Source organism: Salmo salar, chromosome 28, assembly GCF_965601325.2.
Source record: "Salmo salar chromosome 28, fSalSal1, whole genome shotgun sequence".
NCBI lineage: Eukaryota > Metazoa > Chordata > Actinopteri > Salmoniformes > Salmonidae > Salmo > Salmo salar.
This window is the reverse complement of record NC_138318.1, coordinates 39,972,501-39,991,262: the sequence shown is the minus strand read 5'-3', so window position 1 is coordinate 39,991,262 and position 18,762 is coordinate 39,972,501. Positions and strand designations below refer to the sequence as shown.

At 45.7% G+C, this 18,762-nt stretch overlaps 1 protein-coding gene across 1 annotated transcript in view; it reads right to left on the bottom strand.

The window, feature by feature from the left end:
* Window positions 1-7,863: 7,863 nt before the first annotated feature.
* LOC106594561 (calcium uptake protein 1, mitochondrial) overlaps window positions 7,864-18,762 on the bottom strand; it is a 164,384-nt gene continuing 153,485 nt past the window's right edge. The window contains 2 exon segments of the mRNA XM_082970386.1: window positions 7,864-11,790; window positions 12,535-12,624. Of these exon segments, the coding sequence (XP_082826512.1) occupies window positions 11,627-11,790; window positions 12,535-12,624 (254 nt within the window). The 3' untranslated portion in view covers window positions 7,864-11,626.

Here is an 18,762-nt window from a genome sequence, read left to right as displayed (position 1 = left end):
TGACTATATAATAACCTGACTATATAAACTGTAGATATCTGACTATATAATAACCTGACTATATAAACTGTAGATATCTGACTATATAATAACCTGACCATATAATAACCTGACTATATAATAACCTGACTATATAAACTGTAGATACCTGACTATATAATAACCTGACTATATAAACTGTAAAAATCTGATTATATAATAACCTGACTATATAATAACCTGACCATATAAACTGTAGATATCTGATTATATAATAACCTGACTATATAATAACCTGACTATATAATAACCTGACCATATAAACTGTAGATATCTGACTATATAATAACCTGACCATATAATAACCTGACTATATAAACTGTAGATATCTGATTATATAATAACCTGACCATATAAACTGTAGATATCTGACTATATAATAACCTGACCATATAATAACCTGACTATATAAACTGTAGGTATCTGACTATATAATAACCTGACTATATAAACTGTAGATATCTGACTATATAATAACCTGACTATATAAACTGTAGATATCTGACTATATAATAACCTGACTACAGTTGAAGTGGGAAGTTTACATACACCTTAGCCAGATACATTTAAACTCAGTTTTTCACAATTCCTGACATTTAATCCTAGTAAAAAGTCTCTGTTTTAGGTCAGTTAGGATCACCACTTTATTTTAAGAATGTCACGTCCTGACCAGGGGGGGGGGGGGGGGGGGAGTTCCAGGGCCTTGGGAAGGGAGTTCCATGGCTTTGGGGAGGGAGTTCCAGGGCCTTGGGGAGGGAGTTCCAGGGCCTTGGGGAGGGAGTTCCAGGGCCTTGGGGAGGGAGTTCCAGGGCCTTGGGGAGGGAGTTCCAGGGCCTTGGGGAGGGAGTTCCAGGGCCTTGGGGAGGGAGTTCAAGGGCCTTGGGGAGGGAGTTCCAGGGCCTTGGGGAGGGAGTTCCAGGGCCTTGGGGAGGGAGTTCCAGGGCTTTGGGGAGGGAGTTCCAGGGCCTTGGGGAGGGAGTTCCAGGGCCTTGGGGAGGGAGTTCCAGGGCCTTGGGGAGGGAGTTCCAGGGCCTTGGGGAGGGAGTTCCAGGGCCTTGGGGAGGGAGTTCCAGGGCCTTGGGGAGGGAGTTCCAGGGCCTTGGGGAGGGAGTTCCAGGGCCTTGGGGAGGGAGTTCCAGGGCCTTGGGGAGGGAGTTCCAGGGCCTTGGGGAGGGAGTTCCAGGGCCTTGGGGAGGGAGTTCCATGGCCTTGGGGAGGGAGTTCCAGGGCTTTGGGGAGGGAGTTCCATGGCTTTGGGGAGGGAGTTCCAGGGCCTTGGGGAGGGAGTTCCATGGCTTTGGGGATGGAGTTCCATGGCTTTGGGAGCAACCCCAAGGCCCTGGAAGCTCTGGACTTGGGAAAGCTCTGGACTTGGGAACGGCAAGGTGACCTGCTGTGGTGGAATGGAGTGACCATGTGGGATGGTAAGGGAGAAGATGGTTGGAGAGGTAAAGGGGGGCTCAAGGTGGTGAAGGGCTTTGTAGGTCAGAAGGAGGATCTTGTATTCAATGTGGTGGGAGACGGGGAGCCAGTGACGTTCACAGAGGACAGAGCTGATATGCTACCAGGACTTGGTGTGGGTGAGGAGTCAGGCTGCAGAGCTGTGAACCATTATGAGATTATGGATCGAGCTTGAGTTGATGCCTGAGAGTAGTGAGTTAAAGTAGTCGAGACGGGCGGCGATGAATGCGTGGATGAGGATTGACCGTCTGTCGGATGTCGTGGTCGAAGGAGAGGGTGGAGTCCAGGATGATGGCAAGTTTGAGTGCATGGGGGGATGGAGAGACAATGGTGTCATCAATGGTGTGTCCACATTGACTCTGTACCGGTACCCCCTGTATATAGCCTCCACATTGACTCTGTACCGGTACCCCCTGTATATAGTCTCCACACTGACTCTGTACCGGTACCCCCTGTATATAGCCTCCACATTGACTCTGTACCGGTACCCCCTGTATATAGCCTCCACACTGACTCTGTTCAGTAACACCCTGTATATAGCCTCCACATTGACTCTGTACAGTAACACCCTGTATATAGCCTCCACATTGACTCTGTACCGGTACCCCCCTGTATATAGCCTCCACATTGACTCTGTACCGGTATCCCCTGTATATAGCCTCCACATTGACTCTGTACCGGTATCCCCTGTATATAGCCTCCACATTGACTCTGTACCGGTATCCCCTGTATATAGCCTCCACATTGACTCTGTACCGGTACCCCCTGTATATAGCCTCCACATTGACTCTGTACCGGTACCCCCTGTATATAGCCTCCACATTGACTCTGTACCGGTACCCCCTGTATATAGCCTCCACATTGACTCTGTACCGGTACCCCCTGTATATAGCCTCCACATTGACTCTGTACCGGTACCCCCTGTATATAGCATCCACATTAACTCTGTACCGGTACCCCCTGTATATAGCCTCCACATTGACTCTGTACCGGTACCCCCTGTATATAGCCCCTCTATTGTTATTTTACTGCTGCTCTTTAATTATTTGTTACTTAATTTTTTTTTTTTTTTTAACGTATTTTCTTAACTGCATTGGGCTTGTAAGTCAGCATTTCACTGTAAGGTCCTGTTGTATTCGGGCACAAGTGACAAATAAAATGTTATTTGATTGAATTTAATCATGCGAAACACATTTCTATTTTATAGTGACTTTAGTGAGGAATCTATAACCTTCTGTTCTCTATCCATGGAATTAAGCCTGTCACTTCCCAGTCAAACAGATTATAGTCAGGTTATATTATTCCATCATTTTGTGACGTTTTTTGTTTGTTTTGGTGGGTTTTTTCCCCCCGGCTGTTTCTTGAGGCAAGTCGAAGTTCTGATGATCGTGGTATTTGACAGGTTTTATATGAAATTCAGATTACTGGATATTAGTTTGCCCCAGTTTCCGATCAGGAGTTTCTGACATACTTTAAACACAACTCATATTTGGTTCTTGGTTGCAAGATTATTTGGGTTCATTCTCCCTGACCCATTTCTGAGTTTGATGCTGTGGCAGGAAGACGAATAGAAAAGAGAAACCCTTTTAACTAATCTCATCCCCAGGCCAGCAATCACCCCCGAGTAGCCACCACACTGTGTTTTAGGGTGCTGCGGTGTGTGTGTTTTAGGGTGATGCGGTGTGTGTGTTTTAGGGTGCTGCGGTGTGTGTGTTTTAGGGTGCTGCGGTGTGTGTGTGTGTGTTTTAGGGTGCTGCGATGTGTGTGTGTGTGTGTGTGTGTGTGTTTTAGGGTGCTGCGATGTGTGTGTTTTAGGGTGCTGCGATGTGTGTGTGTGTGTGTGTGTGTGTGTGTGTGTGTGTGTGTGTGTGTTTTAGGGTGCTGCGATGTGTGTGTGTTTTAGGGTGCTTCAGTGTGTGTGTGTGTGTTTTAGGGTGCTGCGATGTGTGTGTGTGTGTTTTAGGGTGCTTCAGTGTGTGTGTTTTAGGGTGCTTCAGTGTGTGTGTGTGTGTGTGTTTTAGGGTGCTGCGATGTGTGTGTTTTAGGGTGCTTCAGTGTGTGTGTGTGTGTGTGTGTGTGTTTTAGGGTGCTTCAGTGTGTGTGTGTGTGTGTGTGTGTGTTTTAGGGTGCTTCAGTGTGTGTGTGTGTTTTAGGGTGCTTCAGTGTGTGTGTTTTAGGGTGCTTCAGTGTGTGTGTGTGTGTGTGTTTTAGGGTGCTGCGATGTGTGTGTTTTAGGGTGCTTCAGTGTGTGTGTGTGTGTGTGTGTGTGTTTTAGGGTGCTTCAGTGTGTGTGTGTGTGTGTGTGTGTGTGTGTGTGTGTGTGTGTGTTTTAGGGTGCTTCAGTGTGTGTGTGTGTGTGTGTGTGTGTGTGTGTGTGTGTTTTAGGGTGCTTCAGTGTGTCTGTGTTTTAGAACAATATTTGAATGGGCTGACAGCAGAGGACTGAACAATCCTGTCCATTTACATTAGAAAGATGTCATGACGTTGGCCTGTGGGTAAGGTTTATGACCCCCCCATAAATACCTTTCTCCCTTCCCCTCTCTTACTGACCCTACTGAAGGACTGCTGTCCTGTTAAATATAGAGAGTCTGGGAACATCAAACAAATAGGGAAAGGAACCATATTTTGGTAATAAAACCAGTTGGAAATATGCTTGATAACGTAATGAGTATGGATGTCAGTTCGTTGTTATCTGGGACATTATGATTGATGACAGGACGACATAAACTGTACCTGAGAAAGTATACACCCTCTAGTTATCAGAGTCACAGGGAATTGTTATGCAATTGAAATGTTTGATATTGGAATTGTTTGTTAGGAGATTAAATGTAATTTTAGCTTCCAAATGAGAGAATTGGGTTTTCATAAGGAAAGTGCCCTGCTTGATCAGTGGCCCACCCCTGTGAAGAGACAGGGGTTATAAACGATGTAACACATCCCTCCCCCTCTCCACTATATAAGCCTTTGACGAAAAGATAACCATGTTGTTCCAGCACGTGAGGTCTGCAGCCTCTACCTTAGAAGGACACACATGTCAAGGACAGAACTAAGCCAACCTCGGCGTGAGCTATGGTATGAACTGGTATGAACTTTGAGCTTATTCACTACAGAAGTGATACTTCCTAGCCGTTGAGTTAGCAGCAGCCGCTGTAGATGTGGGCTAGGAAAGGACGGACGACGGATCCAGTCTAACAGACAGACGAAGATACCACCACGTATCCAATTTACCACCAGAGACATTCTTCCGAGGACAGGAAGATCTGTTGGCCAACCCGGCCAGCATCTACGACCAATCTACCGAAGCGCAGCTCAGAGTAAATATTTATTGCATTTTCCTTTTCCAAATGGGCGGTAATTTAGAATGCATAAGATAATGTATTTACGATAGCATAGCTGCTGTTTCTTTGTTCCTAAATCTTCCCGCTCTTTCATTCAAGCCCAACCCCCTTTCCTTTGTGTAACCAGCTTTCATACAGGTTCCGTTCACCAGGGATGAATTCTGTATGACATCATTTCTATTCTGTGTATTTGTAATTCTGTGTGATTAGTTTAGGTATTTAGTAAATAAATAATTAAACCCAATTTTGTATTGCTGATTCAACTTGTTAGCCAGGGTTCGTGAAGATAACCAAGAATTTACAATTTTCATTATGAGACTGAAAATAAGATAAGGGTTAAAATTGACTGCTATCGATGTAAAATATTACTAAGTATTTTAAGAGTTTATTCGGAAGATAACGGCTCTATAAACGTTCTTCCGTGGTGCCCCGACTTTCTAGTTAATTACATTTACATGATTAGCTGAATCAGGTAATATTAATTAGAGAAAGAATTTTATAGGTTAGCATGTCATATCACTTAATCCGGCATAGCCAAAGACACGACAAAGAAGTGCTGACTACTACTGCCCTCTGTCTTAACACACACAGCCTCTGTCTTAACCTGTTTGGGATAGGGGGCAGTATTTTCACGGCCGGATAAAAAAACGTACCCGATTTAATCTGGTTATTACTCCTGCCCAGAAACTAGAATATGCATATAATTATTTGATTTGGATAGAAAACACCCTAAAGTTTCTAAAACTGTTTGAATGGTGTCTGTGAGTATAACAGAACTCATATGGCAGGCCAAAACCTGAGAAGATTCTATATGGGAAGTGCCCTGTCTGACCATTTCTTGGCCTTCTGTAGCCTCTTTATCGAAAATAGAGCATCGCTGCTGTAACGTGACATTTTCTAAGGCTCCCATAGGCTCTCAGAAGGCGCCAGAACGAGGAATGATGACTCTGCAGTCCCTGGGCGAAAAACAGTAGGGGTTTTGGAAAGTGGTCATTCTGAGAACAATGACACTGGTGCGCGCGTGCATGTGACGACTCCATTTTCTATTTTCAGTGTTTGAACGGATACAACGTCTCCCGGTTGGAATATTATCGCTATTTTACGAGAAAAATTGCATAAAAATTGATTTTAAACAGCGTTTGACATGCTTCGAAGTACGGTAATGGAATATTTAAAAATGTTTTGTCACGATATGCGCCGGCGCGTCACCCTTCGGATAGTGTCTTGAACGCACGAACAAAACGCAGCTATTTCGATATAACTATGGATTATTTGGAACCAAAACAACATTGGGTGTTGAAGAAGTCCTGGGAGTGCATTCTGACGAAGAACAGCAAAGGTAATCCAATTTTTCTTATAGTAAATCTGAGTTTGGTGAGTGCCAAACTTGGTGGGTGTCAAAATAGCTAGCCATGATGGCCGGGCTATCTACTCAGAATATTGCAAAATGTGCTTTCACCGAAAAGCTATTTTAAAATCGGACATAGCGATTGCATAAAGGAGTTCTGTATCTATAATTCTTAAAATAATTGTTATGTTTTTTGTGAACGTTTATCGTGAGTAATTTAGTAAATTCACCAGAAGTTTCAGTGGGTATGCTAGTTCTGAACAAAACATGCTAATGTAAAAAGCTAGTTTTTGATATAAAAATGAACTTGATTGAACAAAACATGCATGTATTGTATAACATAATGTCCTAGGAGTGTCATCTGATGAAGATCATTAAAGGTTAGTGCTGCATTTAGCTGTGGTTTTGGTTTTTGTGACATTATATGCTAGTTTGAAAAATGGTTGCCTGATTATTTCTGGCTGGGTACTCTCCTGACAATCTAATGTTTTGCTTTCGTTGTAAAGCCTTTTTGAAATTGGACAATGTGGTTAGATAAAGGAGAGTCTTGTCTTTAAAATGTTGTAAAATAGTCATATATTTGAAAAACTGAAGTTTTTGCATTTTTGAGGTATTTGTAATTTGCGCCACGCTATACCATTGGATATTGGTGAGGCGTCTAGATGTAAGAGGTTAACACACACAGCCTCTGTCTTAACACACACAGCCTCTGTCTTAACACACACAGCCTCTGTCTTAACACACACAGCCTCTGTCTTACCACACACAGCCTCTGTCTTAGCACACACAGCCTCTGTCTTAACACACACAGCCTCTGTCTTAACACACACAGCCTCTGTCTTAGCACACACAGCCTCTGTCTTAACACACACAGCCTCTGTCTTAACACACACAGCCTCTGTCTTAGCACACACAGCCTCTGTCTTAGCACACACAGCCTCTGTCTTAACACACACAGCCTCTGTCTTAACACACACAGCCTCTGTCTTAGCACACACAGCCTCTGTCTTAGCACACACAGCCTCTGTCTTAACACACACAGCCTCTGTCTCAACACACACAGCCTCTGTCTCAGCACACACAGCCTCTGTCTCAGCACACACAGCCTCTGTCTTAGCACACACAGCCTCTGTCTCAGCACACACAGCCTCTGTCTCAACACACACAGCCTCTGTCTCAGCACACACAGCCTCTGTTTTAGCACACACACTCGATCACCCATTATTTCACACTCAAGACACAGTAATCTCCTAAATCTAAATTATTTTGGATTAATTAAACACCTCAGATGTTTTAGAGGTTTATAATCCAATCCTTTTATAATTTATTCAGTGTGTGTGTCTGAGTGTAAATTACCACTATAAAGCACAAGTCAAGTAGACCAACTGAACAACAAAAAACATGAGAGAAAAAGAGAGAGGGGTGAGAGGGGGTGGGAGAGAGAGGAAGAGAGGAAGAGAGGAAGAGCGAGAAGGGGGAGAGGTGGTGGGAGAGAGAGGAAGAGCGAGAAGGGGGAGAGGGGGTGGGGTGATAGAGAGAGAGAGAGTGAGAGGGGGTGGGGGAGAGAGGAAGAGAGTGAGAGGGGTGGGGGAGAAGAGAGAGAGTGCGAGCGAGAAGGGGGAGAGGGGGGGTGGGGTGATAGAGAGGAGAAAGTGAAGAAAACCATGTCAGTCAGTGTGTTTTCTAATAATAGAGACTCTTTAATCTTACAAAGTCCTTCAGTAATAATAATAATAACTCTGAAACAAAACATCACGATAACGGGATGGTAGCAGCAGAGTGGATAACGGGATGGTAGCAGCAGAGTGGATAACGGGATGGTAGCAGCAGAGTGGATGGTAGCAGCAGAGTAGATAACGGGATGGTAGCAGCAGAGTGGATGGTAGCAGCAGAGTGGATGGTAGCAGCAGAGTGGATAACGGGATGGTAGCAGCAGAGTGGATAACGGGATGGTAGCAGCAGAGTAGATAACGGGATGGTAGCAGCAGAGTAGATAACGGGATGGTAGCAGCAGAGTGGATAACGGGATGGTAGCAGCAGAGTGGATAACGGGATGGTAGCAGCAGAGTGGATAACGGGATGGTAGCAGCAGAGTGGATAACGGGATGGTAGCAGCAGAGTAGATAACGGGATGGTAGCAGCAGAGTGGATAACGGGATGGTAGCAGCAGAGTAGATAACGGGATGGTAGCAGCAGAGTGGATAACGGGATGGTAGCAGCAGAGTAGATAACGGGATGGTAGCAGCAGAGTGGATAACGGGATGGTAGCAGCAGAGTGGATAACGGGATGGTAGCAGCAGAGTGGATAACGGGATGGTAGCAGCAGAGTAGATAACGGGATGGTAGCAGCAGAGTGGATAACGGGATGGTAGCAGCAGAGTAGATAACGGGATGGTAGCAGCAGAGTAGATAACGGGATGGTAGCAGCAGAGTAGATAACCCACGATAAAAGCATCTGGACATATATTACACAATATCCTAATAAATACTGTACTTTGGGACAGTTTTGGGGCCTAATATGATTATATTCCTTTGTGTTTAGCAGTCAATGATCAACCATCTAGATCAGGTCTGGGCAACTCCAGTCCTCGGGGCATGATTGGTGTCACACTTTTGCCCCAGCTAACACACCTAACTCCAATAATCACCTAATCATGCGCTTCAGTTTAAATCAGCTGTGTTCGCTGGGGATGTGGGGAAGAGCGTGACTCCAATCAGGCCACCCGAGGACTGGAATTGCCCAGGCCTGATAAACTATACCGGAGGTTTTAAAGGTACTGTTTAACTTGGGAAAAGGTTGAGATTGTTTATTCACAGGCATTCCCCAAGACAGCATCGTTGCGACAAAACAATAAATATACAAGATAAAAAAAACCTTGCCCCCAATAATACCCACAATGCTTAAGTTTCACATTACAGAAGCCTATGGAAAGCCCCTTAAGACAAACTGTACTGTATCATTTCAGTTCAGTCAGGCAGCATACTAAATGACACTTTATTCCCTACCTAGTGCCCTACGTTTGACCAGAGCTCATAAGAAGACCCATAGGGCTCTGGTCAAAAGTAGTGCACTACAGAAATACCTTATTTTATATAAGTATTCAGACCCTTTACTATGAGACTCAAAATTGATCTCAGGTGCATCCTGTTTCCATTGATCATCCTTGAGCTGTTTCTACAACTTGATTGGAGTCCACCTGTGGTCAATTCAATTGATTGGACATGATTTGGAAAGGCACACACCTGTCTATACAAAGGTCCCACAGTTGACAGTGCATGTCAGAGCAAAAATCCAGCCATGAGGTTGAAGGACTTGTCCGTAGAGCTCAGAGACAGGATTGTGTCGTGGCACAGATCTGGGGAAGGGTACCAAATTAATTCTGCAGCATTGAAGGTCCCCAAGAACACAGTGGCCTCCATCACTCTTAAATGGAAGAAGTTTGGAACCACCAAGACTCTTCCTAGAGCTGACCGCCCGGCCAAACTGAGCAATCGGGGGAGAAGGGCCTGACCAAGAACCAGATGGTCACTCTGACAGAGCTTCAGAGTTCCTCTGTAGAGATGGGAGAAACTTCCAGAAGGACAACCATCTCTGCAGCACTCCACCTATCAGGCTTTTATGGTAGAGTGGCCAGACGGAAGCCACTCCTCAGTAAAAGGCACATGACAGCCCGTTTGGGGCATCTAAAGACTCTCAGACCATGACAAACACGATTATCTGGTCTGATGAAATCAAGATTGAACTCTTTGGCCTGAATGCCAAGCGTCACGTCTGGAGGAAACCTGGCACCATCCCTACGGTGAAGCATGGTGGTGGCAACATCATACTGTGGGGATGTTTTGTAGAGGCAGGGACTGGGAGACTAGTCAGGATCGAGGGAAAGATGAACGGAGCAAAGTACAGAGAGATCCTTGATGAAAACCTGCTCCAGAGCGCTCAGGACCTCAGACTGGGGTGAAGGATCACCTTCCAACAGGACAATGTCCCCAAGCACACAGCCAAGACAACTCAGGAGTGGCTTCGGGACAAGTCTCTGAATGTCCTTGAGTGGCCCAGGCAGAGCCCGGACTTGAACCTGATCGAACATCTCTGGAGAGACCTGAAAATAGCTGTGCAGCAACGCTCCTCATCCAACCTGACAGAGCTTGAGAGGATCTTCAGAGAAGAATGGGAGAAACTCCCCAAATACAGGTGTGCCAAGCTTGTAGCGTCACACCCAAGAAGACTCAAGGCTGTAATCACTGCCAAAGGTGCTTCAACAAAGTACTGAGTAAAGGGTCTGAATACTTATGTAAAATTAAAAATATCTGTTTTTGCTTTGTCATTATGGTGTATTTTGTGTAGATTGATGAGGGGAAAATAAACAATTTAACCCATTTTAGAATAAGGCTGTAACGTTACAAAATGTGGAAAAAGTCAAAGGGTCTAAATACTTTCCAAATGTACCGTATAGGGAATAGGGTACGGTATAGGGAATAGGGTACGGTATAGGGAATAGGGTACGGTATAGGGAATAGGGTACGGTATAGGGAATAGGGTACCGTATAGGGAATAGGGTACGGTATAGGGAATAGGGTACGGTATAGGGAATAGGGTACGGTATAGGGAATAGGGTACGGTATAGGGAATAGGGTACGGTATAGGGAATAGGGTACGGTATAGGGAATAGGGTACGGTATAGGGAATAGGGTACGGTATAGGGAATAGGGTACCGTATAGGGAATAGGGTACGGTATAGGGAATAGGGTACGGTATAGGGAATAGGGTACGGTATAGGGAATAGGGTACGGTATAGGGAATAGGGTACGGTATAGGGAATAGGGTACGGTATAGGGAATAGGGAGCGGTATAGGGAATAGGGAGCGGTATGGGGAATAGGCTACTGTATAGGGAATAGGCTACTGTATAGGGAATAGGGTACGGTATAGGGAATGGGGTGCGGTATAGGGAATAGGGTGCGGTATAGAGAATAGGCTACTGTATAGGGAATAGGGTACTGTATAGGGAATAGGCTACTGTATAGGGAATAGGCTACTGTATAGGGAATAGGCTACTGTATAGGGAATAAGGTACGGTATAGGGAATAGGGTACTGTATAGGGAATAGGGTGCCATTTGGGATACAGACTTCAGTATAATGCCCAACTAAGCACAAAGCACATTGTTATAGATTACGTGACTGATTATGTTTCCATCATATCTGAGGTCCTAATGAGTATGTCTTAATTTCCCTTTGTTCTGTGGAGATATACTGAGTTACAGCTGCCTATTGTTGGCATTTAAAAGAAGAGAAGAAAGGAGATGGAAGCCTCGGGCTGGTCTTTATGTAAAGTAGACCCACACACACACACACACACACACACACCACACACACACACACACACACACACACACACAGACACACAGACACACACACACACAGACACACAGACACAGGTCTCTAATTCTGTTTGGGAGTGGCGAAGTCCCGTGCGGTGTCTTGGGCACACTTCAACATGGCTCGTACCAACCGCGTGAAACCCATGTCTTTAGGCTTCTCTAGACCTCGCATCAGACGCTGCTTCATTATCGCTACAAACTCTTTATTACTCAGTTCTTCATTACCTGGAGGGGGAGGGGGAGGGAGGGAGGGGAAGAGGGAGGGAGGGAGGGAGGGGAAGAGGGAGGGAGGAGGGAGGGAGGGAGGGGAAGGGGAGAGGGAGGGAGGGAGGGAGGGAGGGAGGGAGGGAGGGAGGGAGGGAGGGAGGGAGGGAGGGAGGGAGGGAGGGGAGGGAAGTGGGAAGTGGGAAGAGGGGAAGAGGGAGGGAGGAGGGGAAGAGGGAGGGAGGGAGGGAGGGAGGGAGGGAGGGAGGGAGGGAGGGAGGGAGGGAGGGAGGGAGGGAGGGAGGGAGGGAGGGAGGGGAGGGAGGGAGGGAGGATTTAAACAATGGGAAAAAGAGAGAGAAGAAGAGAGGACAGACATACAGACAGACAGACAGACAGACAGACAGACAGACAGACAGACAGACAGACAGACAGACAGACAGACAGACAGTCCATTAGAGAGAGAGAGAGAGAGAGACAGACAGACAGACAGACAGACAGACAGACAGACAGACAGACAGACAGACAGACAGACAGACAGACAGACAGACAGACAGACAGACAGACAGACAGACAGACAGACAGACAGACAGACAGAAGGAGAATAAGAGGACAGACAGACAGATGGAAGGAGATATACATTACAATAAGGAAGGGGAAACAGGAGAGGGAGAAAAAGACAGCGATATTGTTTTCATTAATTAACAATAGAGAGATATAACCATTAGTCAGGGAACAACAAAGAACACTCACACGCCTACTCACCATCACAGTCGAACAGAGCAAACACAACGTCACACACATGATCAGACAGCTCCACTTTAGCCACCGTACGAGCTACCTGCTTCATCGTGGCTGAAAGAAAGAGAGAGAGATATGGAAGAGTAGAGAGAATTAAAGAATGAAGGAGAGCGAGAGAAGAGAGGGATAGAAGGAGGACAGAAAGAAAGAGTTGAGGGAAGAAGGAGACAGGGAGAAAGGGTTACATTTACAATTGAGGCATTTAGCAGAGACTCTTATCCAGAGTGACTTCGTTTGTACATTCATCTTAAAAAGGTTTAGCATTACTGCACAAGAGTAATCAAGCTGCATGATTCATAGTGGCTGAGAGAGAGAGAGAGAGAGAGAGAGAGAGAGAGGATTTAGAACAACTGCAGAGAGAAGACTAATAAATAGGAAAAGGGGTGTGGACACGAACAGGAGAGGCAGCCTGGGAAGCAACAGGAAGCTAGCTGGAGGCAGCAGGAAGCAGCTGGAGAGGCAGTCTGGGAGGCAGCTGGAGGTAGCTGGAAGCAGCAGGATGCGGCTGGAAGCAGCAAGAGAGGCAGTGCTGCCTGGATCAATAACACAGACAGAAACCGAAGAGGAGAGTAGAGGTCTATCCACTTAAGACTGGCTGAGACAGAGAGAGAGAGGAGAGAGGAGAGGTCTATCGACTTGAGGACTGGCTGAGACAGAGAGAGAGCGATGAGAGAGGAGAGGAGAGTAGAGGTCTATCGACTTGAGACTGGCTGAGACAGAGAGGAGAGTAGAGGTCTATCCACTTGAGACTGGCTGAGACAGAGAGAGAGCGATGAGAGAGGAGAGGAGAGTAGAGGTCTATCGACTTGAGACTGGCTGAGACAGAGAGGAGAGTAGAGGTCTATCCACTTGAGACTGGCTGAGACAGAGAGAGAGCGATGAGAGAGGAGAGGAAAGGATAGGTCTATCCACTTAAGACTGGCTGAGACAGAGAGAGAGCCGATGAGAGAGGAGAGGAGAGTAGAGGTCTATCGACTTGAGACTGGCTGAGATAGAGAGGAGAGTAGAGGTCTATCCACTTGAGGCTGGCTGAGACAGAGAGAGAGCGATGAGAGAGGAGAGGAGAGTAGAGGTCTATCCACTTGAGACTGGCTGAGACAGAGAGAGAGCGATGAGAGAGGAGAGGAGAGTAGAGGTCTATCCACTTGAGACTGGCTGAGACAGAGAGAGAGCGATGAGAGAGGAGAGGAGAGTAGAGGTCTATCGACTTGAGACTGGCTGAGATAGAGAGGAGAGTAGAGGTCTATCCACTTGAGACTGGCTGAGACAGAGAGAGAGAGGAGAGAGGAAAGGAAAGGAGAGGAAGAGAGATGATAGCAGACAGAAACAGCCTGGGGGTTGAAACAGAAAAAAAGAGATCACAACAAGGTCATGAAAAGCCCATGAGCCTCTATGAGGACCATTGATCACAACACTCCAAACCAGCGACAGAAAGGAAACGAGAAATGAGGAAGGAGGAAAGGAGAGAGAAAGAACAATGGAAATAGAGAGAATAAAGGAGGGAAATAGAGAGAGGGTGATAAATGAGATGCACCAGAGAGAGAGAGAGAGAGAGAGAGGAGAGAGAGAGAGAGAGGAGAGAGAGAGAGAGGAGAGAGAGAGAGAGAGAGAGAGAGAGAGAGAGAGAGAGAGAGAGAGAGAGAGAGAGAGAGATCTATATATACTGGTTTGGTTTATCACTCTGCACACAGAAATCCAATCGATTCCAACATAATCCGCCTTCTGTGGAAATGTGCTGCAGAGACATTTACTCATTTCACACAGAGAGAGAGATGAGAGAGAGAGACACACTTTGGGGGTTTATACTGAGTAACTTGGCTCAGAGGAACACTGGTAGAAACATGAGGGGGTTAGAGAGCTAGAGAGCTAGAGAAAGACAGACAGGACACTACCCCCACTGTGAGGAACAGACCGAGAGGGTAGAGAGAGAGAGGAGTCTGGTGGTCCTCATAAACACTACCCCACAGAGAGAGAGAGAGGAGAGAGAGAGAGAGAGAGAGAGAGAGAGAGAGAGAGAGAGAGAGAGAGAGAGACAGAGAGAGAGAGAGAGAGAGAGAGAGAGAGAGAGAGAGAGAGAGAGAGAGAGAGAGAGTCTGGTGGTCCTCATAACACTACCCCCCACAGAGAGACAGAGAGAGAGAGAGAGAGGAGAGAGAGAGAGAGAGAGAGAGAGAGAGAGAGAGAGAGAGAGAGAGAGAGAGAGAGAGAGAGAGAGAGAGATGAGAGAGAGAGAGAGAGAGAGAGAGTCTGGTGGTCCTCATAACACTACCCCACAGAGAGAGAGAGAGAGAGAGAGAGAGAGAGAGAGAGAGAGAGAGAGAGAGAGAGAGGAGAGAGAGAGAGAGAGAGAGAGAGAGAGAGAGAGAGAGAGAGAGAGAGAGAGAGAGAGAGAGAGAGAGAGAGAGAGAGTCTGGTGGTCCTCATAACACTACCCCACAGAGGAGAGAGAGAGAGAGAGAGAGAGAGAGAGAGAGAGAGAGAGAGAGAGAGAGAGAGAGCAGAGAGAGAGAGAGAGAGAGAGAGAGAGAGAGAGAGGAGATGAGAGAGAGGAGAGAGAGAGAGAGATGAGAGGAGAGAGAGAGAGAGAGAGAGAGTCTGGTGGTCCTCATAACACTACCCCACAGAGAGACAGAGAGAGAGAGAGAGAGAGAGAGGTTAGAGAGAGAGAGAGCGAGAGAGTGTGTGTCTGGTGGTCCTCATAACACTACCCCACAGAGAGAGAGAGAGAGAGAGAGAGAGAGAGAGAGAGAGGAGAGAGAGAGAGAGAGAGAGAGAGAGAGAGAGGAGAGAGAGAGAGAGCTGGGAAAGAGAGAGAGAGAGAGAGAGAGAGAGAGAGAGAGAGAGAGTCTGGTGGTCCTCATAACACTTGAAAAAGAAAAGGAGGAGAGCCCTACACTCTAGGTGCCAGGTTTCCTCCAGAAGTGACACTTGGCATTCTGGCCAAAGACTTCAATCCCGTTTCTCATGGTCAGAGTCTTTATGTGCCTTTTGGCAAACTTCAAGTGGGCTGTCATGTGCCTTTTACTGAGGAGGGGCTTCCATCTGGCCACTCTACCATAAAGGCCTGATTGGTGGAGTGCTGCAGAGATGGTTGTCCTTCTGGAAGGTTCTCCCATCTCCACAGAGGAATTATAGAGCTCTGTCAGAGTGACCATTGGGTTCTTGGTCAAGTCCCTGAACAAGGCTCTTCTCCCCCGATTGCTCAGTTTGGTCGGGCGGCCAGCTCTAGGAAGAGTCTTGGTGTTTCCAAACTTCTTCCATTTAAGAATGATGGAGGCCACTGTGTTCTTGGGGACCTTCAATGCTGCAGAAATGTTTTAATACCCTTCCCCAGATCTGTGCCTCGAGACAATCCTGTCTTGGAGCTCTACGGATAATTCCTTAGACCTCATGGCTTGGTTTGTGCACTGACATGCACTGTTAACTGTGGGACCTTTGTATAGACAGCTGTGTGCCTTTCCAAATCATGTCCAATCAATTGAATTTACCACAGGTGGACTCCAATCAAGTAACAAAATGTGGAAAAGGGGAAGGGGTCTGAATACTTTCTGAATGCTCTGTAAAGACACCACAAGTCTGTGGATGCTCCTCGAACATCACATTCATAAATCATGGAATGTGCGAAGCTGTCATTTAAATATAAAATATATTTTTGATTTTGTTTTAACACTTTTTTTGGTTACTACATGATTCCATATGTGTTATTTCATAGTTTTGATGTCTTCACTATTATTCTACAATGTAGAAAATAGTAAAAAAAATAAGAAAAACCCTGGAATGGGTAGGTGTGTACAAACTGTTAACTGGTACTGTGTATATATATATATTTATATATGACATTTTTTAGGAACTCTGTCGGGTTCTCAACCTCCTGTTGAGAGTTAGAATAATATAGTATAAAAATGAAATATACATTTAGAAATATTTATACATATTTAGAAATTAGGTTTATTTCAACAGCAGTCATTTATTTAGTCAGTTTTTTTTAGAATGGTCTAGCTGCCAGTTATCTAACCTTGTAGTCAGCATGGTTGAATTACCGACCGGGGTAAACCCATCGATCACCAGTTATCTAACCTTGTAGTAGTCATGGTTGAATTACCAACCGGGGTGGGGGCCATCGATCACCAGTTATCATCTACAATGAACAAAAATATTAACACAACATGTAACAATTTCAAATAATTTACTGAGTTACATTTCATATACGGATATCAGTCAATTTAAATAAATAAATTAGGCCTTAATCTATGGATTTCACATGACTGGGAATACAGATATGCATCTGTTGGTCACTGATACCTTAAATAAAAAGGTAGGGGACGTGGATCAGAAAACCAGTCAGTATCTGGTGTGACCACCATTTGCCTCATGCAGCGCGACACATCTCCTTCACATAGAGTTGATCAGGCTGTTGATTGTGTCCTGTGGAATGTTGTCCCACTCCTCTTCAATGGCTGTGAGAAGTTGGAAGATATTGGAACTGGAACACGATGTCGTACACGTAGATCCAGAGCATCCCAAACATGCTCAATGGGTGACATGTCTGGAGAGTATGAGGGCCATGGAAGAACTGGGACATTTTCAGCTTCCAGTAATTGTGAACAGATCCTTGTGACATGGGGCCGGGCATTATCATACTGAAATATGAGGTGATGGCGATGAATGAAAGGCACGACAATGGGCCTCAGGATCTTGTCACGGTATTTCTGTGCATTCAAATTGCCATCAATAAAATGCAATTGTGTTTGTTGTCCGTAGTTTATGCCTGCCCAATACCCTTGAAGAGAACACTTCTCCAACGTGCCAGTGCCCACTGAAATTGGTCACGATGCCGAACTGCAGTCAGGTCAAGACCCTGGTGAGGACGACGAGCACGCAGATGAGCTTCCCTGAGACTGTTTCTGACAGTTTGTGCAGAAATTCACGTTTTCATCAGCTGTCCGGGTGGATGGTCTCAGACGATACCGCAGGTGAAGAAGACGAATGTGGAAGTCCTGGGCTGGCGTGGTTACAAGACGTCTCTAAACCGAAGTTGGAGGCGGCTTATGGTAGAGACATTTACATTAAATTCTCTGGCAACAGCTCTGGTGGACATTCCAACAGTCATCAAGCCAATTACACGCTTCCTCACAACTTGACATTTCTGTGGCATTGTATTGTGTGACAAAACTGCACAATTTAGAGAGGGCTTTTATTGTCCCCAACACAAGGTGCACCTGTGTAATGATCATGCTGTTTAATCAGCTTCTTGATATGCCACACCTGTCAGGTGGATGGATTATCTTGGCAAAGGAGATAGTTAGTAGACGATAGTAGAACATGGTCCTCTGTACCTCAGTTAGTAGAACATGGTTCTCTGTAGTTCAGTTAGTAGAACATGGTCCTCTGTAGTTAGTAGAACATTGTTCTCTGTAGTTCAGTTAGTAGAACGTGGTCCTCTGTAGTTAGTAGAACATGGTTCTCTGTAGTTCAGTTAGTAGAACATGGTCCTCTGTAGTTAGTAGAACATTGTTCTCTGTAGTTCAGTTAGTAGAACGTGGTCCTCTGTAGTTAGTAGAACGTGGTCCTCTGTACCTCAGTAAGTAGAACATGGTCCTCTGTAGTTCAGTTAGTAGAACGTGGTCCTCTGTAGTTCAGTTAGTAGAACGTGGTCCTCTGTAGTTAGTAGAACGTGGTCCTCTGTAGTTCAGTTGGTAGAACATGGTCCTCTGTATTTCAGTTAGTAGAACATGGTCCTCTGTAGTTAGTAGAACATGGTCCTCTGTAGTTAGTAGAACATGGTCCTCTGTAGTTCAGTTAGTAGAACGTGGTCCTCTGTAGTTCAGTTAGTAGAACGTGGTCCTCTGTAGTTCAGTTAGTAGAACGTGGTCCTCTGTAGTTCAGTTAGTAGAACATGGTCCTCTGTAGTTCAGTTAGTAGAACGTGGTCCTCTGTAGTTCAGTTAGTTGAACCTGGTCCTCTGTAGTTCAGTTAGTAGAACGTGGTCCTCTGTAGTTCAGTTAGTAGAACATGGTCCTCTGTAGTTCAGTTAGTAGAACGTGGTCCTCTGTAGTTCAGTTAGTTGAACCTGGTCCTCTGTAGTTCAGTTAGTAGAACATGGTCCTCTGTAGTTCAGTTAGTAGAACGTGGTCCTCTGTAGTTCAGTGTTGGTCTCATGGTCTAACACTGGTCAAGAGGAGAGGCTCTCTC